This window comes from Loxodonta africana, chromosome 4 (assembly GCF_030014295.1).
Source record: "Loxodonta africana isolate mLoxAfr1 chromosome 4, mLoxAfr1.hap2, whole genome shotgun sequence".
Classification (NCBI taxonomy): Eukaryota; Metazoa; Chordata; class Mammalia; order Proboscidea; family Elephantidae; genus Loxodonta; species Loxodonta africana.
Genome location: NC_087345.1, coordinates 132,448,780 through 132,464,720, shown reverse-complemented (window position 1 = coordinate 132,464,720; position 15,941 = coordinate 132,448,780). Strand labels below are relative to the sequence as shown.

At 38.2% G+C, this 15,941-nt stretch overlaps 1 protein-coding gene across 1 annotated transcript; it reads right to left on the bottom strand.

Annotated features, from left to right (window-relative positions):
- Positions 1 to 582: 582 nt before the first annotated feature.
- LOC100655922 (C-type lectin domain family 4 member A-like) lies at positions 583 to 15,307 on the bottom strand. The gene is made up of 7 exons (XM_064285183.1): positions 15,087 to 15,307; positions 12,114 to 12,230; positions 9,199 to 9,300; positions 5,728 to 5,831; positions 4,697 to 4,993; positions 3,875 to 3,987; positions 583 to 2,503 (listed from the first exon to the last, which is right to left on the bottom strand). The coding sequence occupies exons 1-7, from the start codon at positions 15,166 to 15,168 to the stop codon at positions 2,362 to 2,364; spliced, it is 957 nt and encodes a 318-aa protein (XP_064141253.1). The 5' UTR covers positions 15,169 to 15,307; the 3' UTR covers positions 583 to 2,361.
- Positions 15,308 to 15,941: the final 634 nt, after the last annotated feature.

Below are 15,941 nucleotides of genomic sequence, written 5' to 3'. Positions count from 1 at the left end.
TTGTGAGGATAGTGTAGGACTCGGCGGTGTTCCATTCCTAACAACATATGTAACGTATCTTTTTCTTTTACCTTAAAGGAAATGTTTACCTAAACTTTAATAAGCATGTCAAGGCCCATATTCTAGAATATCTAAACAAGTCCATTCCTGTCGAGTTGACTCTGACTCATGGAGACCCCATGCGTTACAGAGTAGAACTGCTCCATAGAGTTTTCTTGGCTGTAAGCTTTACAGAAGCAGATTGTTAGACCTTTCATCCCTGGCACCACTGGATGGGTTTAAACTGCCAATCTTTAGGTTAGTAGACTAGCGTAAACCGTTTGCACCACCCATGGACCTTCTAGAATAAAACAAAAAACTCAAACCCAATGCCGTCGAGTTGATTCCAATTCATATTGACCGTACAGGATAGGGCAGAACTGCCCCGCAGGGTTTCCAGTGAGAGGCTGCCGGTGGATTCCAAATGCCAAACTTTTGGTTAGCAGCTGAGCTCTTACCCACTATGCCACCAGAGATTGCAGTGATGCAGCTGGAAGCCAAGGAACACCAAGGATTTCCAGCAATCATCAGAAGCTAGGAAGAGGCAAGGAAGAATTTGTCCCATCCCTGAGACCTTCAGAGAGAGGATGGCCCTAACAGTGTCTTGATTTCAGGCTCTAGCCTCCAGGATTGTGAGAGAATAAATTTCTGTTGTTTTAAACCTCCCAGCTTTTGGTACTTTGTTACAGCAACCCTAAAACTCAATGTTGTTCTGTGATGTCGAGTCAATTTCAACTCACAGCAACCCTATAGGGCAGGGTAGAACTGCCCATCTTCTAGTTAACAACCAAGATCTTAACCATTGTGTCACCAAGGCTCCTTTCAAAAACAATACATACATACCCAAAGCTTAGTGGCTTAAAAAATTTTTTTTCTTTAATTTCTCACAAGTCTGTCCATTGATTAATGCTCAGTTTGATGGCTCTTCACTTTAATTTCATTCTTTAAACACAAAACTTACATAAAAATTATTACAAACAACTTTGACTTAACGGTGCTCAAGGGGAAATTAAAGAAAAAGCCTTTGAACTGCATTCATAAAACGCAAGGTAAGAGGAAGTGAAGAGCTCCAGCACTGATTGGTATCATCGTTCTCCATTGCACTCCAGTTCAAGCACATCTTCTGTACTGCCAATCAAAGGCACTTAGGAAAGTGGTGCTTTTTGCCCGTCGTTCACATCCATTCCCATATTACTGAAATACAATCAAGAAAATTTAATTAAAACTAAAGTGAAATTTTCCCAGAATGGTTGAGTAAGTTGCTCTCTGAGAGTTGAACTGATAAATGCTACATATAATGGATAAGGTAAGACCTCTATAAAAATAACTCATCTTCAAGTATACTTAGAGGGAAAGTGACAAATGAAAGACTCAGTTGCATCAAGATGATCAGGGCATAATATCAGAAGGTCACATTAGGAACCGTATATGGGTGTACAAGTATAGCCATGGATGAGAGCAGCTTTACCATAATCAGTTATAATCACTGGACTAAGACAGTGAATTACAGGCTTTACTGTACCTATGTTTGATATTGCAGTAGAAAGAAAATGATGAGTAAGAACTTTAGGAAGAAGGGGAACAAAAACCAAGGGCCATTTTGAGCTGGAATCCATGCACAGAAACTATAACACTAAAGCAAAGCAAAGAATTATCAGATTATCGGAAGAATGTAATTCTGTAGATCAGCTCATCAGCAGTGACCTCTAGTTCTCTAATTCTAAATCTCTAGTGTTCAGTCTCTAGTTCCCTTTTTTCTGCACCTGAGGTTAAATGCCAAGAGTCAGTAGAGAATGTTAAGCAGCACAAAGAGTCTACTGGATCAAAGCTGTACCTTAAATTGATGTGTATTGTATGCCTACTGTTACATAATATGCTTTTAGTTAAAAGCAATAAACCTGTCTGAGAGAAATTAAAAGTAATGGTTGGGATTTTTCGCTTTTGACCAGTTCATAAAAAAGAGAGTGTCAGTCAGGAGGAGGAACCACATCAAATTATACCAGTATCTTACTATATCAGTAACTTATCCCTTAGCAGTCAGACAGAAATTAGGAAAGGAACCTCAGGCTTCCTCCATGTTTGCACAAAAGGGCTCTCTCGTATAGTCCCTGGAACATGGAAAGTGCTCAATAAATGTATATTTTATGGATGAATGAATGTGTGAACTGATTCTATCATAAGTGGAATAGAGGGCAGCCTACTGAAAAATTCTATGGACATCCTTTGCACAAGATTTACACACACATGAACAACAAGAGAAAATTAGATATTCCTTTCATGGTGGATGTCAATCCAACCACATGTCCATGGAGAATACTGCATTCATAAGTAGATCTTCATCAACTCGCATATTGACTTTTGAGGTACATCACAAGAGGCATCATCCCAGCCCCAGCTTCCATCACGAATATTTATTAAAACACAAGGCCCTGTATGATTATCGGGTTCACCATGATGCCAGAATCTGAAAGACACAAAAAGATTGAGGCTATCATTCAAACTACGCTTTGAATGGCTTAAAGACTGAGAGAGCTAGGGCCGAAGAGTATGGAGTTCAGGTCAGACACATCCAATCCTGCATTTAAATTGCTTTTATTCACTTACACGGTAAGTCGATATGAGTCGGAATCTACTTGATGGCAGTGGTGTTTTTTTATATGGTAAATATTGTTTTCTACTGGAAAACAATGACATTTGTCTTTCAATCTGTCAAGCTTAGATAAAAAAAAATTCATGTGTCTCTTTTCTACGTTATGGACTGACATAACATATAGGAAAGTCGATTTAATAGACATTATTAAATAATTTTTTTATACGCATATGTAGAATCTTGAAGAAATGGTTAAAATTATAAACCTTAAGCATGGGCACATGGATATTCCATGTAAGACAATGGGTTTAATAGAAGATGCAGCCTCCTTTTGTAAAACCCTCAAGTTTAAGCAGCTTCTCCTCCATCTGTGTGTCTGAGATTTCCCTTGAAAATTGTGCCCAGGATACCCAGTATTCTGCCACCTTAAGCAATTCAGTACGCATTAAACATCCTCTCATCAGCTATCCCAGAGACTCCTGTATACTTGTTCATCCTCTCTTGTTCCCATGGGACTGCCAGTCCCATAAAAACGAAAATCAAACCCGTTGCTATCGAGTCAATTCCAGCTCACAGAGATCCTATAGCACAGAGTAGAACCACCCCATACACTTTCTAAAGAGGAGCTGGTGGATTCAAACTGCAACTTTTTGGTTAGCAGTTGTGTTCTAAATCACTACACTATTAGGGCTCTGCCAATCCCATAGGGCTTCCTTAAGTGATGAAAAGATTTCCCTCTGGTTACAAGTTATCAATACAGTTTTTTCTTTATGCACTGTTTTCGAAGTCTGGAGAACTAGTTAAGATCTCCAGATCCGCAACTTCATCCCTGTTATCTTGGGAAAGTAACATAATTTCCCTGAGTCTCAGGGTTCCTATCCAAAAAATGAGGATTGAGTACTATCCACGTGTATTTCACACAATTGGTATGATGATCAAAGGTGGTAATGTATTCTAAAGTATATTCAAGTTCTTTAAAAACTACATAAATAGGAGTTATAATAAGATTATCAGAGTTTAGTATTTTTGCTTTAGGACAAATATTTAGTCTTTAATTAATTATTATCTTAAATGACATGATTTTTTTCTTTTATTTAGAGATATAAATGTGATTAAAAGCACAGATTTCAGTGTCAGATAGACCTGAGTTTAAAAAAAAAAAAGTTTTGTTGTTTAGTAGCTGAGAGCTGTAATCGTCCGGTGTGGTGCAGGATTAAGGATTCTTTTATTGAATGCTATACTTACGTAACACTTGTGCTGTATGGTGACTGATCTACCCATTGCCACTGGTGCGTTGCTTCTGGGTCTGACAGCCCCAGGTAATAAGAAGACTTCTTAAGTTTCTGGGTTATTAATAGCTGGGAAAAGAAAAGAAAGAACTCACAGAATATACTTAGGTTGTATTGATTTTCTTATGGTCTTAGAGAAAAGAATAGGAACCAGGGTAAGCCACATGGTCCCTGACCATGATTACAGGACTTCTGTGGCTGAGCAGGGCAGGATCAAATACATCACTTATGAACACATGGGAGAGAGTGTGAACCATGATCAGACTGAATTCTAATCTCATACCCACTTTGCCTCTTTTCTTCTCTAAGAAAAGGTATTCTTCAAACTTGTGCATGAGACGATGTTCGCAGATTAAATAATTTTTTCTTCCATAACTTTCAGAGATGCTTTAACTTTGCTTCTGATTGTTGATTGTGATTCTCAATACTCAACTTTATTTCTCTATTTCACTTAATACCCCTTCTTTGTTAAGCAGTGAGTGATGTATAAAGCATGTACATGTCGAAAGAAGAAACTGATATTTCAAACTGAAATTTTCTTATCCTTCCACTCAACTCTCACGTGTTATATTGCAAATAGCCCAGTTTCTTTGGATGTGAGGTTTTATTGAAATGGGAAGGAGGTGTAGAATGTAAAGGCTTAGGAGACTCTCCTATTTGCTTTCCTAAAGCCTTCTGCCACAGCATCAACATCCCAGAAAAGTAAAACCTCCTCTCAGCCAACAGAAGTGAACAAAACCCAGGCAGGGCTTCTGCTTCATGGTCTATTAGAAAGTACCTGCTCCTCCTTGGTGTTGATCACCACCAGATGAGCTCCCATCCCACTGCAGTTCTTCTCACTCTCAGTCCAAGTTTTTGCTTCAGAAGAAATAAAGTAGCAGCTGGTATTAGATATGATCCAATTCACCGGGCAGCAGCCACAAACTTTCCCTGTATTGGGAAGAGGGAAATATAAGTGCAAAGTTAGGAAAGTAATTTTGAAAGTGTTCATGGTATTAAAATAAAGCACCAAAGGAGATGTCTGCTTCTGGGAAGATAGGGTAGACATACTTTTCCCTATTCCTTTCACTAAATACTACTAAACATCCTTGACATTAAATATGAAACAAACATAAGAAGATTCTAAAAGATGGCAGACTTGCAAATTTCTAAAAACACACTACCTGCCTAAACTAATACAAGCTGAGACAGAAAACCTGAACAGACCCAAAACAAGAGAAGTGATCAAAGAGGTAATAAACAAACAAAAAGAATTTTTTAAGCCCTGGCCCAGACAGCTTCACTGGAGACTTTCACCAAACATTCAGAGAAAAGCTCACACCAGTGCTACTCAAACTATTTCAGAACACAGAAAGTGAAAGAATACTCCCAAATTCATTCTATGAAGCCAGCATAATCCTGATACCAAAGCAAGGCAAAGACACCACAGAAAAAGAATATTACAGACAAATATCTCTCATGAATATAGATACAACAATTCTCAACACAATTCTAGCCAATAGAATTCAGCTTCATATCAAAAAAATAATACACAACAAACAAGTGGGATTCCTGCCAGGTATGCAAGGATGGTTCAACATTAGAAAATCAATCAAAATAATCCACCACATAAGTAGAACAAAAGAAAAGAATCACATGATCTTCTCAATTGAACCAGAAAAGGCATTTGATGAAGTCCAATACCATTTGTGGAAACCCTGGTGGCATACCATTTGTGATTAAAAAAAAAAAAAAACTCTCAATAAAATAGGAATAGAAGGGAAATTTGTCAATATAATAAAGTGCATCTAAACAAAGGCAACAACCAACATCATTCTCAACACAGAGACTAAAAGCAATCCCCCTGAGAATGGAAACAAGGCAAGGGTGTCTTTTATCATCACTCCAATTTAACATTGTGCTGGAAGTAGTAGCTAGAACAATAAGAAAAAGAAATAAAAGGTACCATATTGGAAAGGAAGAAGTAAAATTATCCTATTCGCAGATGATATGATCCTATACACAGAGAACCCCAACGATTCCACCAGAAAACAACTGGAACTAACAGAAAGATTCAGCAGAGTAGCAGGATACAAGATCAACATACAAAAATCAGTTGGATTCCTATACACTAAAAAAGAGAACTTCAAAAAGGAAGTCAGGAAAACAAGATCATTTATAGTAGCCCCTAAAATATAAAATACTTAGGAATAAATCTTATTAGGGATGTAAAAGACCTATACAAAGAAAATTACAAAATACTATTGCAAGAAACCAAGAGAGACCTACAGAAATGGGAAAACATACCATACTTATGGATAGGAAGACTCAGTGTTGTGAAAATGTCAATCGTACCCAAAGAAATCTACAGATATAATGCAATCTCGATCTAAATACCAACAGCATTCTTTATCAAGATGGAAAAACTAATCGCCAACTTTATATGGAAAGGAAAGAGACCATGGATAAGCAAAGCGTTATTGAAGATAAAGAACAAATATCTAATCTCAGAACATATTATATAGTCACAATAGTCAAAACAGCCTAATACTGTTACCATAACAGACACATAGACTAATGGAATGAATCAAAAACCCAAATGTAAATCCATCCACCTAAGGTCAGCTGATCTTTCACAAAGGACTAAAGTTAATTAAATGGGGAAAAGACAGTCCTTTCAAAAAATAGTGCTGGCAAAGCTGGATGAGTATCTATTAAAAAAAAAAAAATCAAACAAGACCCATACTTCACACCATACACCAAAACTAACTCAAAATGGATAAAGGCCTAAATATAAAACATAAAATTATAAAAATGATGGAAGAAAAAATAGAGACATTAAGGGCCTTAATACATGGCATAAATAAAAAATAAAACCATAACTAACAATGCACAAATACCAGAAGTTATCTAGTTATCTGGGAGCTCCTAAAAATGAAACACTTATGCTCATCAAAGGACTTTACCAAAATAGTAAAAAGACAACCTACAGACCAGAAAAACATTTTTGGCTATGACATATCCTACAAGGATCTAATCTCTAAAATCAATAGAATACTTCAACACCTCAGCAACAAAAAGATGAATAATCTAATTAAAAAATGGGCAAGGATATGAACAGACACTTCACAGAAGACATTCAGGCAGCTGATACATGAGGAAATGCTTGCAATCATTAGCCATTAGAGAAATGCGAATCAAAACTACAACGAGCTATCACCTCGCCCTGACATTACTGACACTAATAATAATAAATACAAAATAACAAAGGCTGGAGAGGTTGCCAGGAGACTGGAACTCTTATGCACTGCTGGTGGGAATGTAGAATGGTACAACAGTATGAAAAACAATATGGCACCTCCTTAAAGAGCTAGAAATAGAAATACCATATGATCCAGTAATCCCACTCCTAGGATTATATCCTAGAGTAATAAGAGCCATCACATGAATAGACATATGCACACCCACTTTCATTGCAGTATTATTCACAGTAGCAAAAGGATGGAAACAACCTAAGTGCCCGTCAACAGGTGAATAGATAAAAAGTTATGGTATATACACAAAATGGACTACTACCCAACAATAAAGAAAATGATGAATCCATGAAACATCTCACAACATGGATGAATCTGGAGGGCAATATGCTGAGTGAAATAAGTCAATCACAAAAGGACAAACATCCTATGAGACTACTATTATAAAAAACCAAGAAAAGGTTTATACACAGAAAAATAAATCTTTGATGGTTATGAAGGAGGGAGGGGTGGATAGGAGAAATCACTAATTAGATAGTAGACAAGTTAACTTACATGAAGGGAAAGACAACACACAATATAGGGGAAGACAGCACAACTTGACAAAGGCAAAGTCATAGAAGCTTCCTAGCCACATCCAAACACCTTGAGGGACTGAGTTATTGAGGTTGAGGCTGAGCACCATGGTCTCAGACGACATCTAGGTCAATTGGCATAACATACTTTATTAAGAAAATGTTCTACATCCTACTTTGGTGAGTAGCATCTGGGGTCTTAAAAGCTTGCAAGTGGCCATCTACGATCCATCTATTAGTCCTATCACAGTTGGCGCAAAGGAGAATGAAGAAAACCAAAGACACAAGGAAAATATGAATCCAAGGGACTAAAGGACCACATGAACTACAGACCCCACCAGCCTGAGCCCAGAAGAGCTAGATGATGCCCGGCTACCACCACAGACCACTCTGACAGGAATCACATTAGAAGGTCTTGGACAGAGCTGGAGAAAAATGTACAACAAAATTCAAATTCACACAAAAACTTACTGGTCTGACAGAGACTGGAGGAACCCCTGAGACTATGGCCCCTAGACACCCTGCTAACTCAGAACCGAAGTCACTCCCAAAGACCACCTTTCAGCCAAAGATTAGGCAGGCCTATAAAACAACACATGTGAGAAATGTGCTTCTTAGTTCAATCAAGTATGCAAGACCAGATGGGCAACACCTACTCAAAATCAAAGAGGAAGAGACAGGAAAACTGGACCTATGGACACGGAGAACCAAAGGTAGAAAGGGAAAGGAGAAGAGTGCTGACACATTGTGGGGATTGTAACCAATGCCACAAAACAATTTATGGATAAATTTTTTAATGAGGAAGTAATTTGTGCTATAAACATTCACCTAAAACAGAATAAAATTTTAAAAAAAAAGTATAGACAGATAAGGTAAGTTAAAATACAGGGTAATAGTTGCTTGAAATCCATGTCAGCTACACACAAAAATATATAATGATCTGCTCTTTTTTTAAATAAAGCTTTAGCTATTAAAAAAATAATTCACATCCATAATAAAATTGTCATCCTCATTATAAAACAAAACTAAATTCATAAAAACTAAAAGTTTCTCACTTCTCAACATCATCAATTCCATTTACCAGAGGTAAAACCATACAAAAGCCATTTTATGTATTCTTCTAAAAATGTTTTATGAACATTCAATATATTTTCTTAAAATAGAAACAGATCAGGTCTTTTATGAGAGAGTACTGTTTTAACTGATACGTGAGAAAAAGAGTAAGTGTGCACATAAATTCAGAAGGCAGTGAAGGCTAAAGAAATTCATAAGTATTGTAATGTTTTTTTACGCTAAGCCTCCACTTTACTGCACAGGCAAATTGAAGTTATACATATACAAATTTTAGGTCCTTATATTTTCATACTTGTCACTTAAAATGATCAGGAGACTCAGCTTCTTAGGGTCATCTGCCTGATTAGGGATACTTACACAGTAAAGAAAGCAAATAAATTATACACATTAATTTTTACCTTCCACATTCAAATTTGTTTTCTCACATATCCATTTTTCATGAAACACTTCTTTTGAATTCTTTTTTTCCTTAAGAAGCCGAGAATATTCTTGGAGGAAAACTGGAAAAAAGAACATAGACCATTCATTTTCCTGGTAGTAGTATGACTTTGCTCCTCGTTGTTACTTTCTTGCATTCAGTGTAGGAACAAAACCTACAAAGGCCCAATTACTTGACTAGAGGGATCCTGGCTGTGGAAAAAAATTCCTGTCATTCCACCATCAACATAATCCTAATCCTATTGGTTTTAAAACCATAGATTCCTCCAGAAATAGCTGATCTGTAGCTGAAAGAGCACATGACTGTTTTGTTAGAATGGATCTGATTGTATTTCAATACTAAGTGTATGATACAGGCAACGGCTAAGCCTGGGGATGGGAGGGAGAGGAGATGGAGGGAAAATACTCAAAAGTATACCTATCTGAGGTTATACACAACATGAGTCTTTGAGAGAAACAATTCATCTAATTCTGGGGAATTCTCAACTTGGAGAGTGGGGAATCAGAAAAGGACACAGCAAGGTTGATCGGAAGAACATTATCCTCTTCCACTTCTTTCCTTTCTTCTCTCCATCCCAACAGGCTCTTACTCCTCAACATACCAACATGCTCAAGTATCTTCAATCAAAAACTCAATTACCTCCCCCTAGAAACGGACTTTTTTCTCTCATCCCTCCATGCCTTCCATTTGCTACTTGACTTCTGCTTCTGCCGTTCCACTAAAATTGCCCTTGCAATGGGCTGTCAGGTATGCCTTAGAGGATGTATCCAAAGGCCACTTACTACTCCTACTCCACCTGCCTGAACACTGGATACTAGAATTCTTCCCCTTTGTCTCTTGGGGCACTACTCTTTTCTGTCTTTGCTTAATCTCTCTTGCTGCTGTTTCTCACACTCTTTTAAAAATTCCTCTTCCTCCATCTACCTCTTTTAAAAATTCCTCTTCCTCCATCTACCTCTTTTAAAGTGCAGTATTCCCCAGAGTTACATCCTTGTGCCTCTTCTCCTACTAAATCCTCTCCCTGACTGATGTCATGTATTCCTATAGCTTTAACTACTGCCTATATGTAAATGATTTCCAAAGCTCGGACCTCTTTCTTGAAATTCAGATAAATATGTCTCCCACTAGACATGTTCATTCGAGGTTCCCACAGTCATATAAAACTCAACATGCCCAAAACTTAAATCACTGTCTTCCAACTCGAACCTGCTACCCATCCTATACCGTCTACCACTTTGAATAACGAACGTCACGATTTCTGTGTTGACAAAGGCAGAAACTCAGAGTTATTCTTTACTTCTCTGAATCCCTTATTCTCCAACTCTCAATATTCAGCAAGCCTCTGCCTCCATGTTTCTTCTACCTTTCCACCATCATCTTTTTCTTCACTAAGATCCTCTTCTTTTTATTCACTGTTACTACCCTTAGGTCAAGCTCTCAGTATTTCTCAACTGGATTAATGAATTAGCCTTAAAATTGTTCTCTTTGCTTCCAGTTTTATCCATATATTCATTTTCTTCTGCAAAAGCATATTTCTATAAGTCATGTTTGCTTATAGCACTTCCCTGCTTAAATTCTTCAAAGGCTGTACACAAGTGTGACGCATTACAAAAATTGCCACAATTCTCCGTCCTTCCCTGAGACCACATCTCCTTGCAGTGTGACTTCACATCTTCTCCCATCAGGAAGTGGGGTTTGTTTCTTCACCACTTGGATCTGGGCGGGCCTTATGAATTCCTATGGCCAGTGAAATGTGGAAGCAGCAATAAGATGCTTTGTTTACTTCTACTTTCCTTCTTTGGAGCCTGAAAGTTGCTACGTGAAGAAGCCCAGGTTAGCCTGGTGAATAATTGCCCTGTTGTTCCAGCCAACATCTAGCTAACTCTTAGAAACTGAGTTGCCTAGATGACTAGTGCCTGACTGCATATGCATGAGTGAGCTCACCTGGGACCAGCAGAGCCTCTGAACTGAACCTAGCCCTGATCGCCAACCCACAAAATCATGAGTTAAATAAAGAGTTGTTATTTTAGTCCACTAAATTTAGATTGGTTTGTTAAGCACCAGAAGATAAATGATATAATAACCTTCAGGAAACATCGAAACTCCTTAGAACGGTACACAGCACTCTTCATGCTCTGAGCCCTGCTTATTTCTCCCATTTACAACTTCGTCTCTCACAGTTCCTCACTTAGCACCGTATGTTCCTTCTATACATATTTATATTCCCAAAATTTTACTATGCTCTTTCACATCTCTGTGTACACACAAATCCTTTTATAATGTGCCCTTATACTTCCTTCTAAGCCCAGATATCAACTCCTTCAGGAAGCCTAGCCCAGCCTCCTGTATTTACTTCCAGCAAGCACTTACCATATAACATTATAACCACTGGTTCATTTGACTACCTCCAGCACCATTCTCTGCAGTTCTTGAGACCAAGGACTGTGGCTCCAGCTGGCCTCTCTGGGTGGCACAGTGCCTGACATACAGTAGCTGCCCATCACTGCTTATTGAATGACCAAATACACTGGCTATTGTATCTTTTAAAAATTTTGATAAACTCTTATAGTCAAAGATATGCAGAAACTCACCTATTTGCTAAATTGGCTTTTAGAACTCCCATAGTCTTGAGCAGAACAAAAATAAATAGGCTGAAAATGCAATGGGGATTCAAACTAATAAACTTTCAGTTAGCACCTTTCAGTTGTAACCACTGCACCACCAGGGCTCCTTAAAACTCACACTAATTGTGCCTCCCTCAGAGAAAATTTCTCCATAGTTTTGGATAAATCCATTGTTAAATGTCAGTATCTAATCGACACCCTCTGTTCGTGTAAGGCAGACATTCCTTACTGATTCAGGTGGCATACTTACTGATAAAAGCAATAAAGGATGAGATTGCCAATAGCAGCAGAAGTATCAACAATGAGGCAGGAAGCTTTTTGGGAAAACCATCATTACTTTGCTGAGGGCTGGTCTTCTCTTTGGGAGCTGGAAGGGAAACCAAATTAGATTCATCAGTTATAAATTCTGTCCTTGCTTCCTCCTCTTCTTTTTCTTGGATGACACACAATTACTAACCGTTTGACATTTGAAATAATAATAGGAATAGAAAAACGAATGTGAAAGAAATAATAACATTCATTGTAGAAACTTTAGAAAATGCATAAAAGCCCAAATTCCTGTCATTGACAGATAACTATTACTAACGTTTTGCTCTCTATCCTTCCAGCAATCTTTAAAGCCTATGTACATATGTGCACATTCTCCCACACGACTGACACACCATAAATACTGATTTCTAGTCCACAGTTTTTCTTTATACTATACCATGAACATTATGGATACCATGAACATTTTTTACCACCACATTTTCTTCTTTAACACTATCATGGTCACATGATATTTTGTTATATGTTTAAATAACTCTCTAAATTGTTTCCATTTTTAACAACCTTGATTAATGCTATTGTTGTTGTCAGTTGCTGTAAAGTTGATTCCAACTCCTGAGGACCCCATGTGTGCGGAATAGAACTGCTCTACAGGGTTTTCAAGGCTGTGACTTTTCAGAAACAGATAGCCAGGCCTGTCTTCCAAGGTGTCACTGGGTGTGTTCAAGCTGACAACCTTTTGTCTAGTAGTCAAATGCTTAATTATTTACACCATCCAGGGATCCTGAGTAGTGCTATAGCAGATAAATCTTTATAATAACCCCTGATCATTTCCTTAGGACGAGGTCAGTTCCTTTTAGTCCCCACTTCACAGTTAAGAATTACTTTCTGAAAGTTATATTGTCAAGTTGGTGCTGGGGGAACCTCAGTATTGTGTAATGTGATCTCATATTTAGAAAAAAATACATATACACATTTATGTATAAGGGAAACCCTAGTGGTGTAGTGGTTAAGTGCTACAGCTGCTAACCAAAAGGTCGGCAGTTTGAATCCACCAGGTGCTCCTTGGAAACTCTATGGGGCAGTTCTACTCTGTCCTATAGGGCCACTACGAGTCAGAATTGACTCAACTGCAACAGGTTTGGTTTTTTGGTTTGGAGACCTGAAATGACATACACTAAAATGTAAATGATGCTTATTTTTAGATGATAAGTATAATTTAAATTTTTGTGCACCTCTAGTTGATCCTTTTTTTTTCTGTAATGAACATTATTACTTGTATAATAAAGAATGGACTGGCAGAAGAACAGATCTGTCTTGGAAGAAGTACAGTCAGAATGTGCATTGGAAGCGAGAATGATGAGACTTCATCTCATGTCCTTTGGACGTGTTATCAGGAGGGACAAGTCCTGGAGAAGGACATCACGCTTGCTAAAGTAGAGGGTCTGCAAAGAAAAGGAAGATCCTCAATGAGATGGATGGGCACAGTGGCTGCAACAATGGGCTCAAACATAGCAATGATTGTGAGGACGGTGCCACCTGGAAATTTTTAGTTCTGGTGTCCATAGGGTTGCTATGAGTAAGAGTTAACTCCACAGCACCTAATAATAGCAGCAACAACAAAGTAAAGCAATGATATAAAGTTTTTAAAGAGGGAAAAAGAGTTTTCTTTCACATTTGTTCATATTTCCAGAGAAATGTTTTTGAAAAGCCTGAGCAATCCTCACCCTCTCCCATAACTTCTTGTAGTCTGCATGCATTTTTTAAAATCTCTTTTGCTCTATATCTAAGATACCATACTTGCCACCTAAATTACTGTTTTATCAACTCCCAAGTCTAATTAATTGAGTCTGTCTTGGAGATACAATAGCCAATGGATTTTCTAATTTCAGAAAATTTTGCTGCAGATTTCAGGCACTTGCTTTATTTGTTAGACTTTCTAGCCTTTCATCTACAAAGTTCTTTTGTTCCACTTCAGTCCAGAACTAAAAAATACACACTCAACATTCTTCACCCAAAGCACACTAATATATCAATAATCCCTGTGTGGGCCAGACTGATTGAGCTGGACCCAATCATTCCAATCACTGGACCCCAGCGCCACTGAGCCTAAGAAGGCACAGAAGCGCAACTTCTCAGAATCATTACTGGTTTCTTTAGCATTAATGGAGGACTGTATTTGATTTCTCACATCTTAGTTTTCTCATAGTCACGAGAGTTAAGGCTGAAGACAGGGTCATTATATCTTTTCTTCCCCATAATTTAACTGTGCAGCTCCTTAACACCTCTCTACAGGCAACTCAGTCTTATAGGAATCCTCAGTGTTTCCAGTCATGTGCTTTCATAGAGCCAGCAATGAACATTGCTGTCTTAGTTATCTAGTGCTGCTATAACAGAAATACCACTAGTGGATGGCTTTGACAAAAAGAAATTTGTTCACTCACACTCTAGGAGCCTAGAAGTCCAAATTCAGGGTGCCAGCTCCAGAGGAAGCCTTTCTCTGTTTGCTCTGGGTGAAGATCCTTGTCCTCAATCTTCCCCTGGTCTAGGAGTGACACAGCACAGGGATTCCAGGTCCAAAGGACATGCTGTGCTCCTGGCTTTGCTTTCTTGGTGGTAGGAGGTCCCCCTGTTTCTCTGCTCCCTTCTTTTTTTCCTCAGAAGAGATTGGCTCATGATACAACCTAACCTTGTAGATTGAGTCCTGCCTCATTAACATAACTGCCTCTAATCCTGCCTCATACATATCATAGAGGCAAGATTTACAACACATAGGAAAATCACATCATATGACAAAATGGTGGACAATCACACAATACTGGGAATCATGGCATAGCTGAGCTGACACATTTTTTGGGGGGCAAAATTCAAACCATAACAATCATCTACATCTTGTAAGTCTTGTCTTCATTCTTCATCTCATCACCAACTCTGACCACCAGAAAATGTTTCTTACCTGCAGGACGCTCTGAGTTGGCACCTGAGGTGTCGGATTCATTTTTGAACCTCACGTCAGCATAAGTGATCTCCAATGCCATATTGAGAAGAGGTCTTTTGCTTTCTTCAGAAAATTTGTTTCATCCTTTCCTTAAAATATCTTAAAAATGAGAACAAATATGGTATAAATAGTGATACTTCCTATCACTTAACTACATGAGAGCAGAGGTCCCAAATGGGCAAGTACCCCAGAGAAGTATCTTGCGAAAACTAAAAACATCAAAATGAAGCCACTCAGTCCACAGGCAGAGGCCCAATCTCCAGGAGCAGCACAGTGAGAACCACCGCCTTTACACATACCCTAGCAAATGTAGTAAGTGGGAACTCAAAGTGTGGGGAAAAAAATAAGAGGAAAAAAAAAAAAATGAAGGAACCAAGTGGTTACAGAATCTGCTGAGAACTGTGTTCTCTGAATTCACCAGGAAGAATGAAATTCAAATAATTACATTTGCATGTGGGTGCATATGGGTTCAAATAGTTCACTCATAGCACAATGGTTAAGCTCTCAACAGCTAATCCAAGGGTTGGCAGGTAGAACCCACTCAGTCGTTCTGTGGGACAAAAGACCATGTGATCTGCTCCTTTAAAGATTGCAGCCTAGAAAACCGTATAGAACAGCTCTACTCTGTCATAGAAGGTCACTATGAGTTGGAATAAACTCAACAGCACACAACAACAACATATGATAAGAGTAAGAAAATTCACCACTATCAATATCACCCAATACATTTCCCCAAGTCTGACTCTTGCAGTCTGAAGTAATACCCCAGGCAGAGGGGACTCAAACAAGAAGATCTATGGTAGCAGCTGACTT

Bases quoted from the DNA above. Each gene is read 5' to 3' on its own strand.
- LOC100655922 (XM_064285183.1), bottom strand. From the start codon at position 15,168: ATGGCATTGGAGATCACTTATGCTGACGTGAGGTTCAAAAATGAATCC. The intron at 5,832-9,198 runs GTAAAAATTAAT...TTATTGTTCTAG, and splicing joins AACAAATTTGAATGTGGAAG to CTACTACTTCCAGCACAATG. The intron at 4,994-5,727 runs GTTGGTTGTTGC...GATGTTTAGTAG, and splicing joins GTCTCTGTGTTGAGAATGAT to TATTTAGTGAAAGGAATAGG.